Below are 21,604 nucleotides of genomic sequence, written 5' to 3'. Positions count from 1 at the left end.
CCCGGTCCGAGGGAGCGGAGCGCGGTCCGAGGGAGCGGATTCCCGGACCGAGGGAGAGGATTCCCGGACCGAGGGAGCGCTGCCCGGTCCGAGGGAGCGGAGCCCGGTCCGAGGGAGCGGATTCCCGGTCCGAGGGAGCGGATTCCCGGTCCGAGGGAGCACAGCCCGGTCCGAGGGAGCGGATTCCCGGTCCGAGGGAGCGGATTCCCGGTCCGAGGGAGCGGATTCCCGGTCCGAGGGAGCGCTGCTCGGTCCGAGGGAGCGGATTCCCGGTCCGAGGGAGCGGATTCCCGGTCCGAGGGAGCGGATTCCCGGTCCGAGGGAGCACTGCCCGGTCCGAGGGAGCGGAGCCCGGTCCGAGGGAACAGATTCCCGGTCCGAGGGAGCGGATTCCCGGTCCGAGGGAGCGGATTCCCGGTCCGAGGGAGCGGATTCCAGGTCCGAGGGAGCGTGACTGGTCCGAGGGATCGGAGCCCGATCCGAGGGAGCAGATTCCCGGTCCGAGGGAGTGTAGCCCGGTCCGAGGGAGCGGATTCCCGGTCCGAGGGAGCGGATTCCCGGTCCGAGGGAGCGGATTCCCGGTCCGAGGGAGCAGATTCCCGGTCCTAGGGAGCGGATTCCCGGTCCGAGGGAGCACTGACTGGTCCGAGGGATCGGAGCCCGATTCGAGGGAGCAGATTCCCGGTCCGAGGGAGCAGATTCCCGGTCCGAGGGAGCAGATTCCCGGTCCGAGGGAGCCTATTTCCGGTCCGAGGGAGCCTATTTCCGGTCCGAGGGAGCCTATTTCCGGTCCGAGAGAGCGGATTCCCGATCCGAGGGAGCGGATTCCCGGTCCGAGGGAGCACAGCCCGGTCCGAGGGAGCACTGCCCGGTCCGAGGGAGCGGATTCAATGTCCGAGGGAGCGGATTCCCGGTCCGAGGGAGCACTGCCCGGTCCGAGGGAGCGGAGCCAGGTCAGAGGGAGCGGATTCCCGGTCCGAGGGAGCGGAGCCCGGTCCGAGGGAGCGGAGCCCGGTCCGAGGGAGCGGATTCCCGGTTCGAGGGAGCAGATTCCCGGTCCGAGGGGGCGGATTCCCGGTCCGAGCGAGCGGAGCCCGGTCGGATTGAGCGGAGCGCGGTCCGAGGGAGCGGATTCCCGGACCGAGGGAGCGGATTCCCGGACCGAGGGAGCGGATTCCCGGTCCGAGGGAGCGGAGCCCGGTCCGAGGGAGCGGATTCCCGGTCCGAGGGAGCGGATTCCCGGTCCGAGGGAGCGGATTCCCGGTCCGAGGGAGCGCTGCCCGGTCCGAGGGAGCGGATTCCCGGTCCGAGGGAGCACAGCCCGGTCCGAGGGAGCGGATTCCCGGTCCGAGGGAGCGGATTCCCGGTCCGAGGGAGCACTGCCCGGTCCGAGGGAGCGGAGCCCCGTCCGAGGATACAGATTCCCGGTCCGAGGGAGCGGATTCCCGGTCCGAGGGAGCGGATTCCCGGTCCGAGGGAGCGTGACTGGTCCGAGGGATCGGAGCCCGATCCGAGGGAGCAGATTCCCGGTCCGAGGGAGCAGATTCCCGGTCCGAGGGAGCAGATTCCCGGTCCGAGGGAGCGGATTCCCGGTCCGAGGGAGCGGATTCCCGGTCCGAGGGAGCAGATTCCCGGTCCGAGGGAGCGGATTCCCGGTCCGAGGGATCGGAGCCCGATCCGAGGGACCAGATTCCCGGTCCGAGGGAGCAGATTGCCGGTCCGAGGGAGCAGATTCCCGGTCCGAGGGAGCAGATTCCCGGTCCGAGGGAGCCTATTTCCGGTCCGAGGGAGCCTATTTCAGGTCCGAGGGAGCCTATTTCCGGTCCGAGGGAGCGGATTCCCGGTCCGAGGGAGCGGATCCCGGTCCGAGGGAGCGCTGCCAGGTCCGGGGGAGCGGAGCCCGGTCCGAGGGAGCAGATTCCCGGTCCGAGGGAGCACTGACTGGTCCGAGGGATCGGAGCCCGATCCGAGGGAGCAGATTCCCGGTCCGAGGGAGCGGAGCCCGGTCCGAGGGAGCGGATTCCCGGTCCGAGGGAGCACTGACTGGTCCGAGGGATCGGAGCCCGATCCGAGGGAGCAGATTCCCGGTCCGAGGGATCGGAGCCCGATCCGAGGAAGCAGATTCCCGGTCCGAGGGAGCAGATTCCCGGTCCGAGGGAGCAGATTCCCGGTCCGAGGGAGCCTATTTCCGGTCCGAGGGAGCCTATTTCCGGTCCGAGGGAGCGGATTCCCGGTCCGAGGGGGCACTGCCCGGTCCGAGGGAGCGGATTCCCGGTCCGAGGGAGCGGAGCCCGGTCCGAGGGAGCGAATTCCCGGTCCGAGGGAGCGGATTCCCGGTCCGAGGGAGCGGATTCCCGGTCCGAGGGAGCGGAGCCCGGTCCGAGGGAGCGAATTCCCGGTCCGAGGGAGCAGATTCCCGGTCCGAGGGAGCGGATTCCCGGTCCGAGGGAGCGGAGCCCGGTCCGAGGGAGCAGATTCCCGGTCCGAGGGAGCACTGACCTGTCCGAGGGAGCGAATTCCCGGTCCGAGGGAGCACAGCCCAGTCCGAGGGATCAGAGCCCGATCCGAGGGAGCAGATTCCCGGTCCGAAGGAGCGGAGCCCGGTCCGAGGGAGCGGATTCCCGGTCCGAGGGAGCAGAGCCCGGTCCGAGGGATCGGAGCCCGATCCGAGGGAGCAGATTCCCGGTCCGAAGGAGCGGAGCCCGGTCCGAGGGAGCGGATTCCCGGTCCGAGGGAGCGGATTCCCGGTCCGAGGGAGCGGATTCCCGGTCCGAGGGAGCGGATTCCCAGTCCGAAGGAGCGGATTCCCAGTCCGAGGGAGCACTGCCCGGTCCGAGGGAGCGGATTCCCGGTCCGAGGGAGCACTGCCCGGTCCGAGGGAGCGGAGCCCGGTCCGAGGGAGCAGATTCCCGGTCCGAGGGAGCGGAGCCCGGTCCGAGGGAGCGGAGCCCGGTCCGAGGGAGCACTGACCTGTCCAAGGGAGCGGATTCCCGGTCCGAGGGAGCAGAGCCCGGTCCGAGGGAGCAGAGCCCGGTCCGAGGGAGCGCTGCCCGGTCCGAGGGAGCGCTGCCCGGTCCGAGGGAGCGCTGCCCGGTCCGAGGGAGCGGAGCCCGGTCCGAGGGAGCGGATTCCCGGTCCGAGGGAGCGGATTCCCGGTCCGAGGGAGCACTGCCCGGTCCGAGGGAGCACTGACTGGTCCGAGGGAGCGGAGCCCGGTCCGAGGGAACAGATTCCCGGTCCGAGGGAGCGGATTCCCGGTCCGAGGGAGCGGATTCCCGGTCCGAGGGAGCGGATTCCCGGTCCGAGGGAGCGGATTCCAGGTCCGAGGGAGCGTGACTGGTCCGAGGGATCGGAGCCCGATCCGAGGGAGCAGATTCCCGGTCCGAGGGAGCGGATTCCCGGTCCGAGGGAGCAGATTCCCGGTCCGAGGGAGCAGATTCCCGGTCCGAGGGAGCAGATTCCCGGTCCGAGGGAGCAGATTCCCGGTCCGAGGGAGCGGAGCCCGGTCCGAGGGAGCGGATTCCCGGTCCGAGGGAGCGGATTCCCGGTCCGAGGGAGCGGATTCCCGGTCCGAGGGAGCGGATTCCCGGTCCGAGGGAGCACTGCCCGGTCCGAGGGAGCGGAGCCCGGTCCGAGGGAACAGATTCCCGGTCCGAGGGATCGGAGCCCGATCCGAGGAAGCAGATTCCCGGTCCGAGGGAGCAGATTCCCGGTCCGAGGGAGCAGATTCCCGGTCCGAGGGAGCAGATTCCCGGTCCGAGGGAGCCTATTTCCGGTCCGAGGGAGCCTATTTCCGGTCCGAGGGAGCTGATTCCCGTTCCGAGGAAGCGGAGCCCGGTACGAGGGAGCGGATTCCCGGTCCGAGGGAGCGCAGCCCGGTCCGAGGGATCGGATTCCCAGTCCGAGGGAGCACTGCCCGGTCCGAGGGAGCGGATTCCCGGTCCGAGGGAGCGCAGCCCGGTCCGAGGGAGCGGATTCCCGGTCCGAGGGAGCACTGCCCGGTCCGAGGGAGCACTGCCCGGTCCGAGGGAGCGGAGCCCGGTCCGAGGGAGCAGATTCCCGGTCCGAGGGAGCAGATTCCCGGTCCGAGGGAGCGGAGCCCGGTCCGAGGGAGCGGAGCCCGGTCCGAGGGAGCACTGACCTGTCCAAGGGAGCGGATTCCCGGTCCGAGGGAGCAGAGCCCGGTCCGAGGGAGCAGAGCCCGGTCCGAGGGAGCGCTGCCCGGTCCGAGGGAGCGCTGCCCGGTCCGAGGGAGCGCTGCCCGGTCCGAGGGAGCGGAGCCCGGTCCGAGGGAGCGGATTCCCGGTCCGAGGGAGCGGATTCCCGGTCCGAGGGAGCACTGCCCGGTCCGAGGGAGCACTGACTGGTCCGAGGGAGCGGAGCCCGGTCCGAGGGAACAGATTCCCGGTCCGAGGGAGCGGATTCCCGGTCCGAGGGAGCGGATTCCAGGTCCGAGGGAGCGTGACTGGTCCGAGGGATCGGAGCCCGATCCGAGGGAGCAGATTCCCGGTCCGAGGGAGCGGATTCCCGGTCCGAGGGAGCAGATTCCCGGTCCGAGGGAGCAGATTCCCGGTCCGAGGGAGCAGATTCCCGGTCCGAGGGAGCGGAGCCCGGTCCGAGGGAGCGGATTCCCGGTCCGAGGGAGCGGATTCCCGGTCCGAGGGAGCAGATTCCCGGTCCGAGGGAGCAGATTCCCGGTCCGAGGGAGCAGATTCCCGGTCCGAGGGAGCCTATTTCCGGTCCGAGGGAGCCTATTTCAGGTCCGAGGGAGCCTATTTCCGTTCCGAGGGAGCGGATTCCCGGTCCTAGGGAGCGGATTCCCGGTCCGAGGGAGCGGAGCCCGGTCCGAGGGAGCGCTGCCAGGTCCGAGGGAGCGGAGCCCGGTCCGAGGGAGCAGATTCCCGGTCCGAGGGATCGGAGCCCGATCCGAGGGAGCAGATTCCCGGTCCGAGGGAGCACTGACCTGTCCGAGGGAGCGGATTCCCGGTCCGAGGGAGCAGAGCCCGGTCCGAGGGAGCGGATTCCCGGTCCGAGGGATCGGAGCCCGATCCAAGGGAGCAGATTCCCGGTCCGAGGGAGCGGAGCCGGTCCGAGGGAGTGGATTCCCGGTCCGAGGGAGCAGATTCCCGGTCCGAGGGAGCAGATTCCCGGTCCGAGGGAGCAGATTCCCGGTCCGAGGGAGCAGATTCCCGGTCCGAGGGAGCAGATTCCCGGTCCGAGGGAGCAGATTCCCGGTCCGAGGGAGCAGATTCCCGGTCCGAGGGAGCCTATTTCCGGTCCGAGGGAGCCTATTTCCGGTCCGAGGGAGCGGATTCCCAGTCCGAGGGAGCACTGCCCGGTCCGAGGGAGCGGATTCCCGGTCCGAGGGAGCACTGACTGGTCCGAGGGATCGGAGCCCGATCCGAGGGATCGGATTCCCAGTCCGAGGGAGCGCAGCCCGGTCCGAGGGATCGGATTCCCAGTCCGAGGGAGCACTGCCCGGTCCGAGGGAGCGGATTCCCGGTCCGAGGGAGCGGAGCCCGGTCCGAGGGAGCGGAGCCAGGTCCGAGGGAGCGGAGCCCGGTCCGAGGGAGCGGATTCCCGGTCTGAGAGAGCGGATTCCCGGTCCGAGGGAGCGGATTCCCGGTCCGAGGGAGCACTGCCCGGTCCGAGGGAGCGGATTCCCGTTACGAGGGAGCGGATTCCCGGTCCGAGGGAGCGGAGCCCGGTCCGAGGGAGCGGAGCCCGGTCCGAGGGAGCACTGCCCGGTCCGAGGGAGCGGAGCCCGGTCTAAGAGAGCAGATTCCCGGTCCGAGGGAGCGGATTCCCGGTCCGAGGGAGCGGAGCCCGGTCCGAGGGAGCACTGACTGGTCCGAGGGAGCGGAGCCCGGTCCGAGGGAACGGATTCCCGGTCCGAGGGAGCGGATTCCCGGTCCGAGGGAGCGGATTCCCGGTCCGAGGGAGCGGATTCCCGGTCCGAGGGAGCGGATTCCAGGTCCGAGGGAGCGTGACTGGTCCGAGGGATCGGAGCCCGATCCGAGGGAGCAGATTCCCGGTCCGAGGGAGCGGATTCCCGGTCCGAGGGAGCAGATTCCCGGTCCGAGGGAGCAGATTCCCGGTCCGAGGGAGCGGAGCCCGGTCCGAGGGAGCGGATTCCCGGTCCGAGGGAGCGGATTCCCGGTCCGAGGGAGCGGATTCCCGGTCCGAGGGAGCGGATTCCCGGTCCGAGGGAGCACTGCCCGGTCCGAGGGAGCGGAGCCCGGTCCGAGGGAACAGATTCCCGGTCCGAGGGATCGGAGCCCGATCCGAGGAAGCAGATTCCCGGTCCGAGGGAGCAGATTCCCGGTCCGAGGGAGCAGATTCCCGGTCCGAGGGAGCAGATTCCCGGTCCGAGGGAGCCTATTTCCGGTCCGAGGGAGCCTATTTCCGGTCCGAGGGAGCTGATTCCCGGTCCGAGGAAGCGGAGCCCGGTACGAGGGAGCGGTTTCCCGGTCCGAGGGAGCGCAGCCCGGTCCGAGGGATCGGATTCCCAGTCCGAGGGAGCACTGCCCGGTCCGAGGGAGCGGATTCCCGGTCCGAGGGAGCGCAGCCCGGTCCGAGGGAGCGGATTCCCGGTCCGAGGGAGCACTGCCCGGTCCGAGGGAGCACTGCCCGGTCCGAGGGAGCGGAGCCCGGTCCGAGGGAGCAGATTCCCGGTCCGAGGGAGCGGAGCCCGGTCCGAGGGAGCGGAGCCCGGTCCGAGGGAGCACTGACCTGTCCAAGGGAGCGGATTCCCGGTCCGAGGGAGCAGAGCCCGGTCCGAGGGAGCAGAGCCGGGTCCGAGGGAGCGCTGCCCGGTCCGAGGGAGCGCTGCCCGGTCCGAGGGAGCGCTGCCCGGTCCGAGGGAGCGGAGCCCGGTCCGAGGGAGCGGATTCCCGGTCCGAGGGAGCGGATTCCCGGTCCGAGGGAGCACTGCCCGGTCCGAGGGAGCACTGACTGGTCCGAGGGAGCGGAGCCCGGTCCGAGGGAACAGATTCCCGGTCCGAGGGAGCGGATTCCCGGTCCGAGGGAGCGGATTCCCGGTCCGAGGGAGCGGATTCCAGGTCCGAGGGAGCGTGACTGGTCCGAGGGATCGGAGCCCGATCCGAGGGAGCGGATTCCCGGTCCGAGGGAGCGGATTCCCGGTCCGAGGGAGCAGATTCCCGGTCCGAGGGAGCAGATTCCCGGTCCGAGGGAGCAGATTCCCGGTCCGAGGGAGCGGAGCCCGGTCCGAGGGAGCGGATTCCCGGTCCGAGGGAGCGGATTCCCGGTCCGAGGGAGCGGATTCCCGGTCCGAGGGAGCAGATTCCCGGTCCGAGGGAGCAGATTCCCGGTCCGAGGGAGCCTATTTCCGGTCCGAGGGAGCCTATTTCAGGTCCGAGGGAGCCTATTTCCGTTCCGAGGGAGCGGATTCCCGGTCCTAGGGAGCGGATTCCCGGTCCGAGGGAGCGGAGCCCGGTCCGAGGGAGCGCTGCCAGGTCCGAGGGAGCGGAGCCCGGTCCGAGGGAGCAGATTCCCGGTCCGAGGGATCGGAGCCCGATCCGAGGGAGCAGATTCCCGGTCCGAGGGAGCACTGACCTGTCCGAGGGAGCGGATTCCCGGTCCGAGGGAGCAGAGCCCGGTCCGAGGGAGCGGATTCCCGGTCCGAGGGATCGGAGCCCGATCCAAGGGAGCAGATTCCCGGTCCGAGGGAGCGGAGCCGGTCCGAGGGAGTGGATTCCCGGTCCGAGGGAGCAGATTCCCGGTCCGAGGGAGCAGATTCCCGGTCCGAGGGAGCAGATTCCCGGTCCGAGGGAGCAGATTCCCGGTCCGAGGGAGCAGATTCCCGGTCCGAGGGAGCAGAATTCCGGTCCGAGGGAGCCTATTTCCGGTCCGAGGGAGCCTATTTCCGGTCCGAGGGAGCGGATTCCCAGTCCGAGGGAGCACTGCCCGGTCCGAGGGAGCGGATTCCCGGTCCGAGGGAGCACTGACTGGTCCGAGGGATCGGAGCCCGATCCGAGGGATCGGATTCCCAGTCCGAGGGAGCGCAGCCCGGTCCGAGGGATCGGATTCCCAGTCCGAGGGAGCACTGCCCGGTCCGAGGGAGCGGATTCCCGGTCCGAGGGAGCGGAGCCCGGTCCGAGGGAGCGGAGCCAGGTCCGAGGGAGCGGAGCCCGGTCCGAGGGAGCGGATTCCCGGTCTGAGAGAGCGGATTCCCGGTCCGAGGGAGCGGATTCCCGGTCCGAGGGAGCACTGCCCGGTCCGAGGGAGCGGATTCCCGTTACGAGGGAGCGGATTCCCGGTCCGAGGGAGCGGAGCCCGGTCCGAGGGAGCGGAGCCCGGTCCGAGGGAGCGGATTCCCGGTCCGAGGGAGCGGAGCCCGGTCTAAGAGAGCAGATTCCCGGTCCGAGGGAGCGGATTCCCGGTCCGAGGGAGCGGAGCCCGGTCCGAGGGAGCGGAGCCCGGTCCGAGGGAGCGGATTCCCGGTCCGAGGGAGCGGAGCCCGGTCCGAGGGAGCAGATTCCCGGTCCGAGGGAGCAGATTCCCGGTCCGAGGGAGAGGATTCCCGGTCCGAGGGAGCGGATTCCCGGTCCGAGGGAGCGGAGCCCGGTCCGAGGGAGCGGATTCCCGGTCCGAGGGAGCAGAGCCCGGTCCGAGGGAGCAGAGCCCGGTCCGAGGGAGCAGAGCCCGGTCCGAGGGAGCGGATTCCCGGTCCGAGGGAGCACTGACTGGTCCGAGGAATCGGAGCCCGATCCGAGGGAGCGGAGCCCGGTCCGAGGGAGCGGATTCCCGGTCCGAGGGAGCGGATTCCCGGTCCGAGGGAGCGGAATACCGGACTGAGGGAGCGGATTCCCGCTCCGAGGGAGCGGATTCCCGGTCCGAGGGAGCGGATTCCCGGTCCGAGGGAGCGGATTCCCTGTCCGAGGGAGCAGATTCCCGGTCCGAGGGATCGGAGCCCGATCCGAGGGAGCAGATTCCCGGTCCGAGGGAGTGTAGCCCGGTCCGAGGGAGCGGATTCCCGGTCCGAGGGAGCGGATTCCCGGTCCGAGGGAGCAGATTCCCGGTCCGAGGGAGCAGATTCCCGGTCCGAGGGAGCGGATTCCCGGTCCGAGGGAGCGGATTCCCGGTCCGAGGGAGCAGATTCCCGGTCCGAGGGAGCACTGACTGGTCCGAGGGATCGGAGCCCGATCCGAGGGAGCAGATTCCCGGTCCGAGGGAGCAGATTCCCGGTCCGAGGGAGCAGATTCCCGGTCCGAGGGAGCCTATTTCCGGTCCGAGGGAGCCTATTTCAGGTCCGAGGGAGCGGATTCCCGGTCCGAGGGAGCGGAGCCCGGTCCGAGGGAGCGGAGCCCGGTCCGAGGGAGCAGATTCCCGGTCCGAGGGAGCACTGACCTGTCCGAGGGAGCGGATTCCTAGTCCGAGGGAGCACTGCCCGGTCCGAGGGAGCGGATTCCCGGTCCGAGGGAGCAGAGCCCGGTCCGAGGGAGCAGAGCCCGGTCCGAGGGAGCGGATTCCCGGTCCGAGGGATCGGATTCCGATCCGAGGGAGCAGATTCCCGGTCCGAGGGAGCGGAGCCCGGTCCGAGGGAGCGCTGCCAGGTCCGAGGGAGCGGAGCCGGGTCCGAGGGAGCAGATTCCCGGTCCGAGGGAGCACTGACCTGTCCGAGGGAGCGGATTCCTAGTCCGAGGGAGCACTGCCCGGTCCGAGGGAGCGGATTCCCGGTCCGAGGGAGCAGAGCCCGGTCCGAGGGAGCGGATTCCCGGTCCGAGGGATCGGATTCCGATCCGAGGGAGCAGATTCCCGGTCCGAGGGAGCGGAGCCCGGTCCGAGGGAGCGGATTCCCGGTCCGAGGGAGCAGATTCCCGGTCCGAGGGAGCAGATTCCCGGTCCGAGGGAGCAGATTCCCGGTCCGAGGGAGCAGATTCCCGGTCCGAGGGAGCCTATTTCCGGTCCGAGGGAGCCTATTTCCGGTCCGAGGGAGCCTATTTCCGGTCCGAGGGAGCGGATTCCCGGTCCGAGGAAGCGGAGCCCGGTACGAGGGAGCGGATTCGATGTCTGAGGGAGCGGATTCCCGGTCCGAGGGAGCATTGCCCGGTCCGAGGGAGCGGAGCCCGGTCCGAGGGAGCAGATTCCCGGACCGAGGGAGCACTGACCTGTCCGAGGGAGCGAATTCCCGGTCCGAGGGAGCACAGCCCAGTCCGAGGGAGCGGATTCCCGGTCCGAGGGAGCAGAGCCCGGTCCTAGGGAGCGGATTCCCGGTCCGAGGGAGCACTGACTGGTCCGAGGGATCGGAGCCCGATCCGAGGGAGCGGATTCCCGGTCCGAGGGAGCGGATTCCCGGTCCGAGGGAGCAGATTCCCGGTCCGAGGGAGCAGATTCCCGGTCCGAGGGAGCAGATTCCCGGTCCGAGGGAGCAGATTCCCGGTCCGAGGGAGCAGATTCCCGGTCCGAGGGAGCAGAATTCCGGTCCGAGGGAGCCTATTTCCGGTCCGAGGGAGCCTATTTCCGGTCCGAGGGAGCGGATTCCCAGTCCGAGGGAGCACTGCCCGGTCCGAGGGAGCGGATTCCCGGTCCGAGGGAGCACTGACTGGTCCGAGGGATCGGAGCCCGATCCGAGGGATCGGATTCCCAGTCCGAGGGAGCGCAGCCCGGTCCGAGGGATCGGATTCCCAGTCCGAGGGAGCACTGCCCGGTCCGAGGGAGCGGATTCCCGGTCCGAGGGAGCGGAGCCCGGTCCGAGGGAGCGGAGCCAGGTCCGAGGGAGCGGAGCCCGGTCCGAGGGAGCGGATTCCCGGTCTGAGAGAGCGGATTCCCGGTCCGAGGGAGCGGATTCCCGGTCCGAGGGAGCACTGCCCGGTCCGAGGGAGCGGATTCCCGTTACGAGGGAGCGGATTCCCGGTCCGAGGGAGCGGAGCCCGGTCCGAGGGAGCGGAGCCCGGTCCGAGGGAGCGGATTCCCGGTCCGAGGGAGCGGAGCCCGGTCTAAGAGAGCAGATTCCCGGTCCGAGGGAGCGGATTCCCGGTCCGAGGGAGCGGAGCCCGGTCCGAGGGAGCGGAGCCCGGTCCGAGGGAGCGGATTCCCGGTCCGAGGGAGCGGAGCCCGGTCCGAGGGAGCAGATTCCCGGTCCGAGGGAGCACTGACCTGTCCGAGGGAGAGGATTCCCGGTCCGAGGGAGCGGATTCCCGGTCCGAGGGAGCGGAGCCCGGTCCGAGGGAGCGGATTCCCGGTCCGAGGGAGCAGAGCCCGGTCCGAGGGAGCAGAGCCCGGTCCGAGGGAGCAGAGCCCGGTCCGAGGGAGCGGATTCCCGGTCCGAGGGAGCACTGACTGGTCCGAGGAATCGGAGCCCGATCCGAGGGAGCGGAGCCCGGTCCGAGGGAGCGGATTCCCGGTCCGAGGGAGCGGATTCCCGGTCCGAGGGAGCGGAATACCGGACTGAGGGAGCGGATTCCCGCTCCGAGGGAGCGGATTCCCGGTCCGAGGGAGCGGATTCCCGGTCCGAGGGAGCGGATTCCCTGTCCGAGGGAGCAGATTCCCGGTCCGAGGGATCGGAGCCCGATCCGAGGGAGCAGATTCCCGGTCCGAGGGAGTGTAGCCCGGTCCGAGGGAGCGGATTCCCGGTCCGAGGGAGCGGATTCCCGGTCCGAGGGAGCAGATTCCCGGTCCGAGGGAGCGGATTCCCGGTCCGAGGGAGCGGATTCCCGGTCCGAGGGAGCAGATTCCCGGTCCGAGGGAGCACTGACTGGTCCGAGGGATCGGAGCCCGATCCGAGGGAGCAGATTCCCGGTCCGAGGGAGCAGATTCCCGGTCCGAGGGAGCAGATTCCCGGTCCGAGGGAGCCTATTTCCGGTCCGAGGGAGCCTATTTCAGGTCCGAGGGAGCCTATTTCAGGTCCGAGGGAGCGGATTCCCGGTCCGAGGGAGCGGAGCCCGGTCCGAGGGAGCGGAGCCCGGTCCGAGGGAGCAGATTCCCGGTCCGAGGGAGCACTGACCTGTCCGAGGGAGCGGATTCCTAGTCCGAGGGAGCACTGCCCGGTCCGAGGGAGCGGATTCCCGGTCCGAGGGAGCAGAGCCCGGTCCGAGGGAGCAGAGCCCGGTCCGAGGGAGCGGATTCCCGGTCCGAGGGATCGGATTCCGATCCGAGGGAGCAGATTCCCGGTCCGAGGGAGCGGAGCCCGGTCCGAGGGAGCGCTGCCAGGTCCGAGGGAGCGGAGCCGGGTCCGAGGGAGCAGATTCCCGGTCCGAGGGAGCACTGACCTGTCCGAGGGAGCGGATTCCTAGTCCGAGGGAGCACTGCCCGGTCCGAGGGAGCGGATTCCCGGTCCGAGGGAGCAGAGCCCGGTCCGAGGGAGCGGATTCCCGGTCCGAGGGATCGGATTCCGATCCGAGGGAGCAGATTCCCGGTCCGAGGGAGCGGAGCCCGGTCCGAGGGAGCGGATTCCCGGTCCGAGGGAGCAGATTCCCGGTCCGAGGGAGCAGATTCCCGGTCCGAGGGAGCAGATTCCCGGTCCGAGGGAGCAGATTCCCGGTCCGAGGGAGCCTATTTCCGGTCCGAGGGAGCCTATTTCCGGTCCGAGGGAGCCTATTTCCGGTCCGAGGGAGCGGATTCCCGGTCCGAGGAAGCGGAGCCCGGTACGAGGGAGCGGATTCGATGTCTGAGGGAGCGGATTCCCGGTCCGAGGGAGCATTGCCCGGTCCGAGGGAGCGGAGCCCGGTCCGAGGGAGCAGATTCCCGGACCGAGGGAGCACTGACCTGTCCGAGGGAGCGAATTCCCGGTCCGAGGGAGCACAGCCCAGTCCGAGGGAGCGGATTCCCGGTCCGAGGGAGCAGAGCCCGGTCCTAGGGAGCGGATTCCCGGTCCGAGGGAGCACTGACTGGTCCGAGGGATCGGAGCCCGATCCGAGGGAGCGGATTCCCGGTCCGAGGGAGCGGATTCCCGGTCCGAGGGAGCGGATTCCCGGTCCGAGGGAGCGGATTCCCGGTCCGAGGGAGCGGATTCCCGGTCCGAGGGAGCGGATTCCCGGTCCGAGGGAGCGGATTCCCGGTCCGAGGGAGCGGATTCCCAGTCCGAGGGAGCACTGCCCGGTCCGAGGGAGCGGATTCCCGGTCCGAGGGAGCGCAGCCCGGTCCGAGGGATCGGATTCCCAGTCCGAGGGAGCGCAGCCCGGTCCGAGGGATCGGATTCCCAGTCCGAGGGAGCACTGCCCGGTCCGAGGGAGCGGATTCCCGGTCCGAGGGAGCGGAGCCCGGTCAGAGAGAGCGGATTCCCGGTCCGAGGGAGCGGATTCCCGGTCCGAGGGAGCACTGCCCGGTCCGAGGGAGCGGAGCCCGGTCCGAGGGAGCAGAGCCCAGTCCGAGTGAGCGGAGCCCGGTCCGAGGGAGCGGAGCCCGGTCCGAGGGAGCGGAGCCCGGTCCGAGGGAGCGGAGCCATGTCCGAGGGAGCGGAGCCCGGTCCGAGCGAGCGGAGCCCGGTCCGAGGGAGCAGAGCCCGGTCCGAGGGAGCGGATTCCCGGTCCGAGGGAGCACTGACTGGTCCGAGGGAGCGGAGCCCGGTCCGAGGGAGCGGATTCCCGGTCCGAGGGAGCGGAGCCCGGTCCGTGGGAGCAGATTCCCGGTCCGAGGGAGCGGAACCCGGTCCGAGGGAGCGGATTCCCGGTCCGAGGGAGCGGATTCCCGGTCCGAGGGAGCGGATTCCCGGACCGAGGGAGCGGATTCCCGGTCCGAGGGAGCGGATTCCGGGACCGAGGGAGCGGATTCCCGGTCCGAGGGAGCGCTGCCCGGTACAAGGGAGCGGATTCCCGGTCCGAGGGAGCGGATTCCCGGTCCGAGGGAGCGGAGCCCGGTCCGAGGGAGCGGAGCCCGGTCCGAGGGAGCAGAGCCATGTCCGAGGGAGCGGAGCCCGGTCCGAGCGAGCGGAGCCCGGTCCGAGGGAGCAGAGCCCGGTCCGAGGGAGCGGATTCCCGGTCCGAGGGAGCACTGACTGGTCCGAGGGAGCACTGCCCGGTCCGAGGGAGCGGATTCCCGGTCCGAGGGAGCGGAGCCCGGGCCGAGCGAGCGCTGCCCGGTTCGAGGGAGCGGATTCCCGGTCCGAGGGAGCGGATTCCCGGTCCGAGGGAGCGGATTCCCGGTCCGAGGGAGCGGATTCCCGGTCCGAGGGAGCGCAGCCTTGTCCGAGGGAGCGGATCCCGGTCCGAGGGAGCGGATTCGCGGTCCGAGGGAGCGGATTCCCGGTCCGAGGGAGCGGAGCCCGGTCCAAGGGAGCGGATTCCTAGTCCGAGGGAGCACTGCCCGGTCCGAGGGAGCGGATTCCCGGTCCGAGGGAGCGGAGCCCGGTCCGAGGGAGCGGAGCCCGGTCCGAGGGAGCGGAGCCCGGTCCGAGGGAGCACTTCCCGGTCCGAGGGAGCGGATTCCCGTTCCGAGGGAGCACTGACTGGTCCGAGGGAGCGGATTCCCGGTCCGAGGGAGCGGATTCCCGGTCCGAGGGAGCGGATTCCCGGTCCGAGCGAGCGCAGCCCGGTCCGAGCGAGCGCAGCCCGGTCCGAGCGAGCGCAGCCCGGTCCGAGCGAGCGCAGCCCGGTCCGAGCGAGCGCAGCCCGGTCCGAGGGAGCGCAGCCCGGTCCGAGGGAGCGCAGCCCGGTCCGAGGGAGCGCAGCCCGGTCCGAGGGAGCGCAGCCCGGTCCGAGGGAGCGGAGCCCGGTCCGAGGGAGCGGAGCCCGGTCCGAGGGAGCGGAGCCCGGTCCGAGGGAGCGGAGCCCGGTCCGAGGGAGCGGAGCCCGGTCCGAGGGAGCGGAGCCCGGTCCGAGGGAGCGGAGCCCGGTCCGAGGGAGCGGAGCCCGGTCCGAGGGAGCGGAGCCCGGTCCGAGCGAGCGGAGCCCGGTCCGAGGGAATCTGGAGTCAGTGAGGAACTGCATTCTTACCGAATTATGCCAAACTCATCGAAGTATCCCCCTCGGCCCTCTGTACCAAACGGTTCCTTAAAGGTCAGCACAACAGAGGCAATGTTGTCTCGATTCCACAACGGGGCAAAAATCCTGTTTGCAAATCTGCAGAGGGGGTAACATTAAACCAAGGTGAGGAGAGGGTTAATTTCACATGATCACCCCCTCAGATTCACAGCACTGTCCCTCTCCCCCACCGTGATACTGTGACAAACAAATGGAGCTTTACTCTGTATCTAACCCCGTGCTGTACCTGTCCTGGGAGTGTTTGATGGGGACAGTGTAGAGGGAGCTTTACTCTGCATCTAACCCCGTGCTGTACCTGTCCTGGGGTGTTTGATGGGGACAGTGCAGAGGGAGCTTTACTCTGTATCTAACCCCGTGCTGTACCTGTCCTGGGAGTGTTTGATGGGGACAGTGTAGAGGGAGCTTTACTCTGTATCTAACCCCGTGCTGTACCTGTCCTGGGAGTGTTTGATGGGGACAGTGTAGAGGCAGCTTTACTCTGTATCTAACCCCGTGCTGGAATTGTCCGTCCTCCAAAATCTCTGGTTTGTCCAGACTTGTTGTTATTCTGATTCCCATCCAGAACTTGATCTTCTGGTTTAAAGAGGGTGGGGTGAAGAACTCAGACATGCCAGATGCTTATAAAAGCCTTTCTCCTCGACGGCCCCATCAACCCCACACCTCAGACCCACAGACATATCGTTTGGGATTGCTCCCAGGCAAGCAATGATTAATCAGCTGTCAGAGGGTCAGTACTGAGGGAGTGCCGCACTATCAGGGGTCAGTGCTGAGGGAGTTCCGCACTGTCAGAGGGTCAGTGCTGAGGGAGTGCCGCACTGTCAGAGGGTCAGTGCTGCGGGAGCGCCGCACTGTCAGAGGGTCCAGACTGAGGGAGTGCGGCACTGTCAGAGGGTCAGTACTGAGGGAGTGCTGCACTGTCAGAGGGTCAGTACTGAGGGAGTGCCGCACTGTCAGAGGGTCAGTACTGAGGGAGTGCGGCACTGTCAGAGGGTCAGTCCTGAGGGAGTGCTGCACTGTCAGAGGGTCAGTGCTGAGGGAGTGCTGCACTGTCAGAGGGTCAGTACTGAGGGAGCACCGCACTGTCAGAGGGTCAGTACCGAGGGAGTGCTGCACTATGGGAGGGTCAGTACTGAGGGAGTGCTGCACTGTCAGAGGATCAGTACTGAGGGAGCGCCGCACTGTCAGAGGGTCAGTACTGAGGGAGTGCTGCACTGTCAGAGGGTCAGTACTGAGGGAGTGCTGCACTGTCAGAGGGTCAGTACTGAGGAGTGCTGCACTGTCAGAGGGTCAGTGCTGAGGGAGTGCCGCACTGTCAGAGGGTCAGTACTGAGGGAGTGCTGCACTGTCAGAGGGTCAGTACTGAGGGAGCGCCGCCCTGTCAGAGGGTCAGTGCTGAGGGAGCGCCGCACTGTCAGAGGGTTAATACTGAGTGAGTGCTGCACTGTCAGAGGGTCAGTACTGAGGGAGTGCTGCACTGTCGGAGGGTCAGTACTGAGGGAGTGCCGCACTGTCAGAGGGTCAGTACTGAGGGAGTGCTGCACTGTCAGAGGGTCAGTGCTGAGGGAGTGCCGCACTGTCAGAGGGTCAGTACTGAGGGAGCGCCGCACTGTCAGAGGGTCAGTACTGAGGGAGTGCTGCACTGTCAGAGGGTCAGTACTGAGGGAGTGCTGCACTGTCAGAGGGTCAGTGCTGAGGGAGTGCCGCACTGTCAGAGGGTCAGTACTGAGGGAGTGCTGCACTGTCAGAGGGTCAGTACTGAGGGAGCGCCGCCCTGTCAGAGGGTCAGTGCTGAGGGAGCGCCGCACTGTCAGAGGGTTAATACTGAGTGAGTGCTGCACTGTCAGAGGGTCAGTACTGAGGGAGTGCTGCACTGTCGGAGGGTCAGTACTGAGGGAGTGCCGCACTGTCAGAGGGTCAGTACTGAGGGAGTGCTGCACTGTCAGAGGGTCAGTGCTGAGGGAGTGCCGCACTGTCAGAGGGTCAGTACTGAGGGAGCGCCGCACTGTCAGAGGGTCAGTACTGAGGGAGTGCTGCACTGTCAGAGGGTCAGTACTGAGGGAGTGCTGCACTGTCAGAGGATCAGTACTGAGGGAGCGCTGCACTGTCAGAGGGTCAGTACTGAGGGAGTGCTGCACTGTCAGAGGGTCAGTACTGAGGGAGTGCTGCACTGTCAGAGGGTCAGTACTGAGGGAGTGCTGCACTGTCAGAGGGTCAGTGCTGAGGGAGTGCCGCACTGTCAGAGGGTCAGTACTGAGGGAGTGCTGCACTGTCAGAGGGTCAGTGCTGAGGGAGCGCCGCACTGTCAGAGGGTCAGTAGTGAGGGAGTGCCGCACTGTCAGAGGGTCAGTGCTGAGGGAGTGCCGCACTGTCAGAGGGTCAGTAGTGAGGGAGTGCTGCACTGTCAGAGGGTCAGTACTGAGGGAGTGCCGCACTGTCAGAGGGTCAGTACTGAGGGAGTGCCGCACTGTCAGAGGGTCAGTACTGAGGGAGTGCCGCACTGTCAGAGGGTCAGTACTGAGGGAGCGCCGCACTGTCAGAGGGTCAGTACTGAGGGAGTGCCGCACTGTCAGAGGGTCAGTACTGAGGGAGTGCCGCACTGTCAGAGGGTCAGTATTGAGGGAGCACCGCACTGTCAGAGGGTCAGTACTGAGGGAGTGCCGCACTGTCAGAGGGTCAGTACTGAGGGAGCACCGCACTGTCAGTGGGTCAGTACTGAGGGAGTGCTGCACTGTCAGAGGGTCAGTACTGAGGGAGCGCCGCCCTGTCAGAGGGTCAGTGCTGAGGGAGCGCCGCACTGTCAGAGGGTTAATACTGAGTGAGTGCTGCACTGTCAGAGGGTCAGTACTGAGGGAGTGCTGCACTGTCGGAGGGTCAGTACTGAGGGAGTGCCGCACTGTCAGAGGGTCAGTACTGAGGGAGTGCCGCACTGTCAGAGGGTCGGTACTGAGGGAGCGCCGCACTGTCAGAGGGTCAGTACTGAGGGAGTGCTGCACTGTCAGAGGGTCGGTACTGAGGGAGTGCTGCACTGTCAGAGGGTCAGTACTGTGGGAGTGCCGCACTGTCAGAGGGTCAGTACTGAGGGAGCGCCACACTGTCAGAGGGTCAGTACTGAGGGAGTGCTACACTGTCAGAGGGTCAGTGCTGAGGGAGTGCGCACTGTCAGAGGGTCAGTGCTGAGGGAGTGCGCACTGTCAGAGGGTCAGTACTGAGGGAGTGCCGCACTGTCAGAGGGTCAGTACTGAGGGAGTGCCGCACTGTCAGAGGGTCAGTAGTGAGGGAGTGCCGCACTGTCAGAGGGTCAGTGCTGAGGGAGTGCCGCACTGTCAGAGGGTCAGTAGTGAGGGAGTGCTGCACTGTCAGAGGGTCAGTACTGAGGGAGTGCCGCACTGTCAGAGGGTCAGTACTGAGGGAGTGCCGCACTGTCAGAGGGTCAGTACTGAGGGAGTGCCGCACTGTCAGAGGGTCAGTACTGAGGGAGCGCCGCACTGTCAGAGGGTCAGTACTGAGGGAGTGCCGCACTGTCAGAGGGTCAGTACTGAGGGAGTGCCGCACTGTCAGAGGGTCAGTACTGAGGGAGCACCGCACTGTCAGAGGGTCAGTACTGAGGGAGTGCTGCACTGTCAGAGGGTCAGTATTGAGGGAGCGTCGCACTGTCAGAGGGTCAGTACTGAGGGAGTGCCGCACTGTCAGAGGGTCAGTACTGAGGGAGTGCCGCACTGTCAGAGGGTCAGTACTGAGGGAGTGCCGCACTGTCAGAGGGTCAGTACTGAGGGAGTGCCGCACTGTCAGAGGGTCAGTATTGAGGGAGCGTCGCACTGTCAGAGGGTCAGTACTGAGGGAGTGCTGCACTGTCAGAGGGTCAGTACAGAGGGAGTGCCGCACTGTCAGAGGGTCAGTACTGAGGGAGTGCTGCACTGTCAGAGGGTCAGTACTGAGGGAGTGCCGCACTGTCAGAGGGTCAGTACTGAGGGAGTGCCGCACTGTCAGAGGGTCAGTACTGAGGAGTGCTGCACTGTCAGAGGGTCAGTACTGAGGGAGCGCCGCCCTGTCAGAGGGTCAGTGCTGAGGGAGCGCCGCACTGTCAGAGGGTTAATACTGAGTGAGTGCTGCACTGTCAGAGGGTCAGTACTGAGGGAGTGCTGCACTGTCGGAGGGTCAGTACTGAGGGAGTGCCGCACTGTCAGAGGGTCAGTACTGAGGGAGTGCCGCACTGTCAGAGGGTCGGTACTGAGGGAGCGCCACACTGTCAGAGGGTCAGTACTGAGGGAGTGCTGCACTGTCAGAGGGTCGGTACTGAGGGAGTGCTGCACTGTCAGAGGGTCAGTACTGTGGGAGTGCCGCACTGTCAGAGGGTCAGTACTGAGGGAGCGCCACACTGTCAGAGGGTCAGTACTGAGGGAGTGCTACACTGTCAGAGGGTCAGTGCTGAGGGAGTGCGCACTGTCAGAGGGTCAGTGCTGAGGGAGTGCGCACTGTCAGAGGGTCAGTACTGAGGGAGTGCCGCACTGTCAGAGGGTCAGTACTGAGGGAGTGCCGCACTGTCAGAGGGTCAGTAGTGAGGGAGTGCCGCACTGTCAGAGGGTCAGTGCTGAGGGAGTGCCGCACTGTCAGAGAGTCAGTAGTGAGGGAGTGCTGCACTGTCAGAGGGTCAGTACTGAGGGAGTGCCGCACTGTCAGAGGGTCAGTACTGAGGGAGTGCCGCACTGTCAGAGGGTCAGTACTGAGGGAGTGCCGCACTGTCAGAGGGTCAGTACTGAGGGAGCGCCGCACTGTCAGAGGGTCAGTACTGAGGGAGTGCCGCACTGTCAGAGGGTCAGTACTGAGGGAGTGCCGCACTGTCAGAGGGTCAGTACTGAGGGAGCACCGCACTGTCAGAGGGTCAGTACTGAGGGAGTGCTGCACTGTCAGAGGGTCAGTATTGAGGGAGCGTCGCACTGTCAAAGGGTCAGTACTGAGGGAGTGCCGCACTGTCAGAGGGTCAGTATTGAGGGAGCGTCGCACTGTCAGAGGGTCAGTGCTGAGGGAGTGCCGCACTGTCAGAGGGTCAGTACTGAGGGAGTGCCGCACTGTCAGAGGGTCAGTACTGAGGGAGTGCCGCACTGTCAGAGGGTCAGTACTGAGGGAGTGCCGCACTGTCAGAGGGTCAGTATTGAGGGAGCGTCGCACTGTCAGAGGGTCAGTACTGAGGGAGTGCTGCACTGTCAGAGGGTCAGTACAGAGGGAGTGCCGCACTGTCAGAGGGTCAGTACTGAGGGAGTGCTGCACTGTCAGAGGGTCAGTACTGAGGGAGTGCCGCACTGTCAGAGGGTCAGTACTGAGGGAGTGCCGCACTGTCAGAGGGTCAGTACTGAGGGAGTGCTGCACTGTCAGAGGGTCAGTACTGAGGGAGTGCTGCACTGTCAGAGGGTCAGTGCTGAGGGAGTGCCGCACAGTCAGAGGGTTAGTACTGAGGGAGTGCCGCACTGTCAGAGGGTCAGTACTGAGCGAGTGCTGCACTGTCAGAGGGTCAGTACTGAGGGAGTGCTGCACTGTCAGAGGGTCAGTACTGAGGGAGTGCCGCACTGTCAGAGGGTCAGTACTGAGGGAGTGCTGCACTGTCTGAGATTTGGTTCGCTCTGCTTGCTGCTGGGTGCGTCCCTCTCTGACCCCAGTTGGAAATATTACAGACCGGCTGCGGAGTGGATTTCCGGAGCCTGGCGACTGGACCTGTCGGAATCCATCCCCCAAACCGTACCTGAGAACCATGAGGTTCTGCACCATCTCCTTGCCCAGGTAATGGTCGATGCGATAAATCTGGTCCTCGCTGAACAATGAAGAGAGGTGGTTCGACAGCTTGTTGGAACTTTCCAGATCTTTCCCAAACGGTTTTTCCACAATCACCCGGTTCCAGCCACTGGAATGGACAGGAAGGAGAGTGGGGAGTTAGTCAAAAACCGGCAGATGGTGTTGAGAATGGCTCTCAAACCGTCCCCCCCTCCTCCCCCCAACCCGCGCACTACCCCACTCCTCTCCGCTCCAATCCCAGTGCCCTCCTACTCATCGGGCTCGTCGACAGGGTGGGGCATCACAGGAAATGCCATCACCGCCCGCGCCACCCCCCTTCCCAAATCCGCACAGCCAGGATGCTGAGATTAAGTGAGGGGGGGTCCCCTCCCCTCCCTCACTCCTCCCCCACCCCCATCCTACCCACTTGGCGGGGAGTGTGACGCCGAGATGGAGGAGCAGCCATGATCCTATTGAATGGCGGACAGGCACGATGGGCCGAAGGGCCTGCTGCTCCACCAGTTCAGTCTTCACACAATCCGTCCGAGGACATTAAACCCATCAGAGCACACGGCTCCCTCCACCCTCCTGCGCCCCGCTCCCTCCCCACCCGCCACCCCACTCCCGCCCCCCATCCGCCAACCCCTCCCGCCCCCCGCCCCTGCCACCCCCCTCCCGCCCCCTGCCCCCCCCGCCCCTGCCACCCCCCTCCCGCCCCTGCCACCCCCCTCCCGCCCCCCATCCGCCACCCCCCTCCCGCCCCCTGCCACCCCCCTCCCGCCCCCCGCCCCCCCCCCCCCCCCCCGCCGCCCCTGCCACCCCCCTCCCGCCCCCACACACACACTCACATTTTGCCCATGCACGTGTGCCTGATGTTGCGAGTTACGTCCTCGTACACACTG

General features: G+C 67.2%; 1 protein-coding gene across 1 annotated transcript in view; it reads right to left on the bottom strand.

Moving 5' to 3' along the window:
• The window catches only part of LOC140406529 (glucose-6-phosphate 1-dehydrogenase-like), a gene marked incomplete at its 3' end in the record, with an annotated part of 38,895 nt that extends 17,297 nt beyond the window's left edge, over positions 1–21,598 (bottom strand). The window contains exons 1-3 of the mRNA XM_072494532.1: positions 21,551–21,598; positions 20,674–20,832; positions 14,892–15,017 (exon numbers count right to left, since the gene is read on the bottom strand). Of these exons, the coding sequence (XP_072350633.1) occupies positions 14,892–15,017; positions 20,674–20,832; positions 21,551–21,561 (296 nt within the window). The remainder of the gene's footprint in view (positions 1–14,891; positions 15,018–20,673; positions 20,833–21,550) is intronic.
• Between the last annotated feature and the right edge of the window lie 6 nt (positions 21,599–21,604).

Source organism: Scyliorhinus torazame, unplaced genomic scaffold, assembly GCF_047496885.1.
Source record: "Scyliorhinus torazame isolate Kashiwa2021f unplaced genomic scaffold, sScyTor2.1 scaffold_586, whole genome shotgun sequence".
Lineage (NCBI taxonomy): Eukaryota > Metazoa > Chordata > Chondrichthyes > Carcharhiniformes > Scyliorhinidae > Scyliorhinus > Scyliorhinus torazame.
This window is presented reverse-complemented; position numbering and strand designations above follow the sequence as displayed.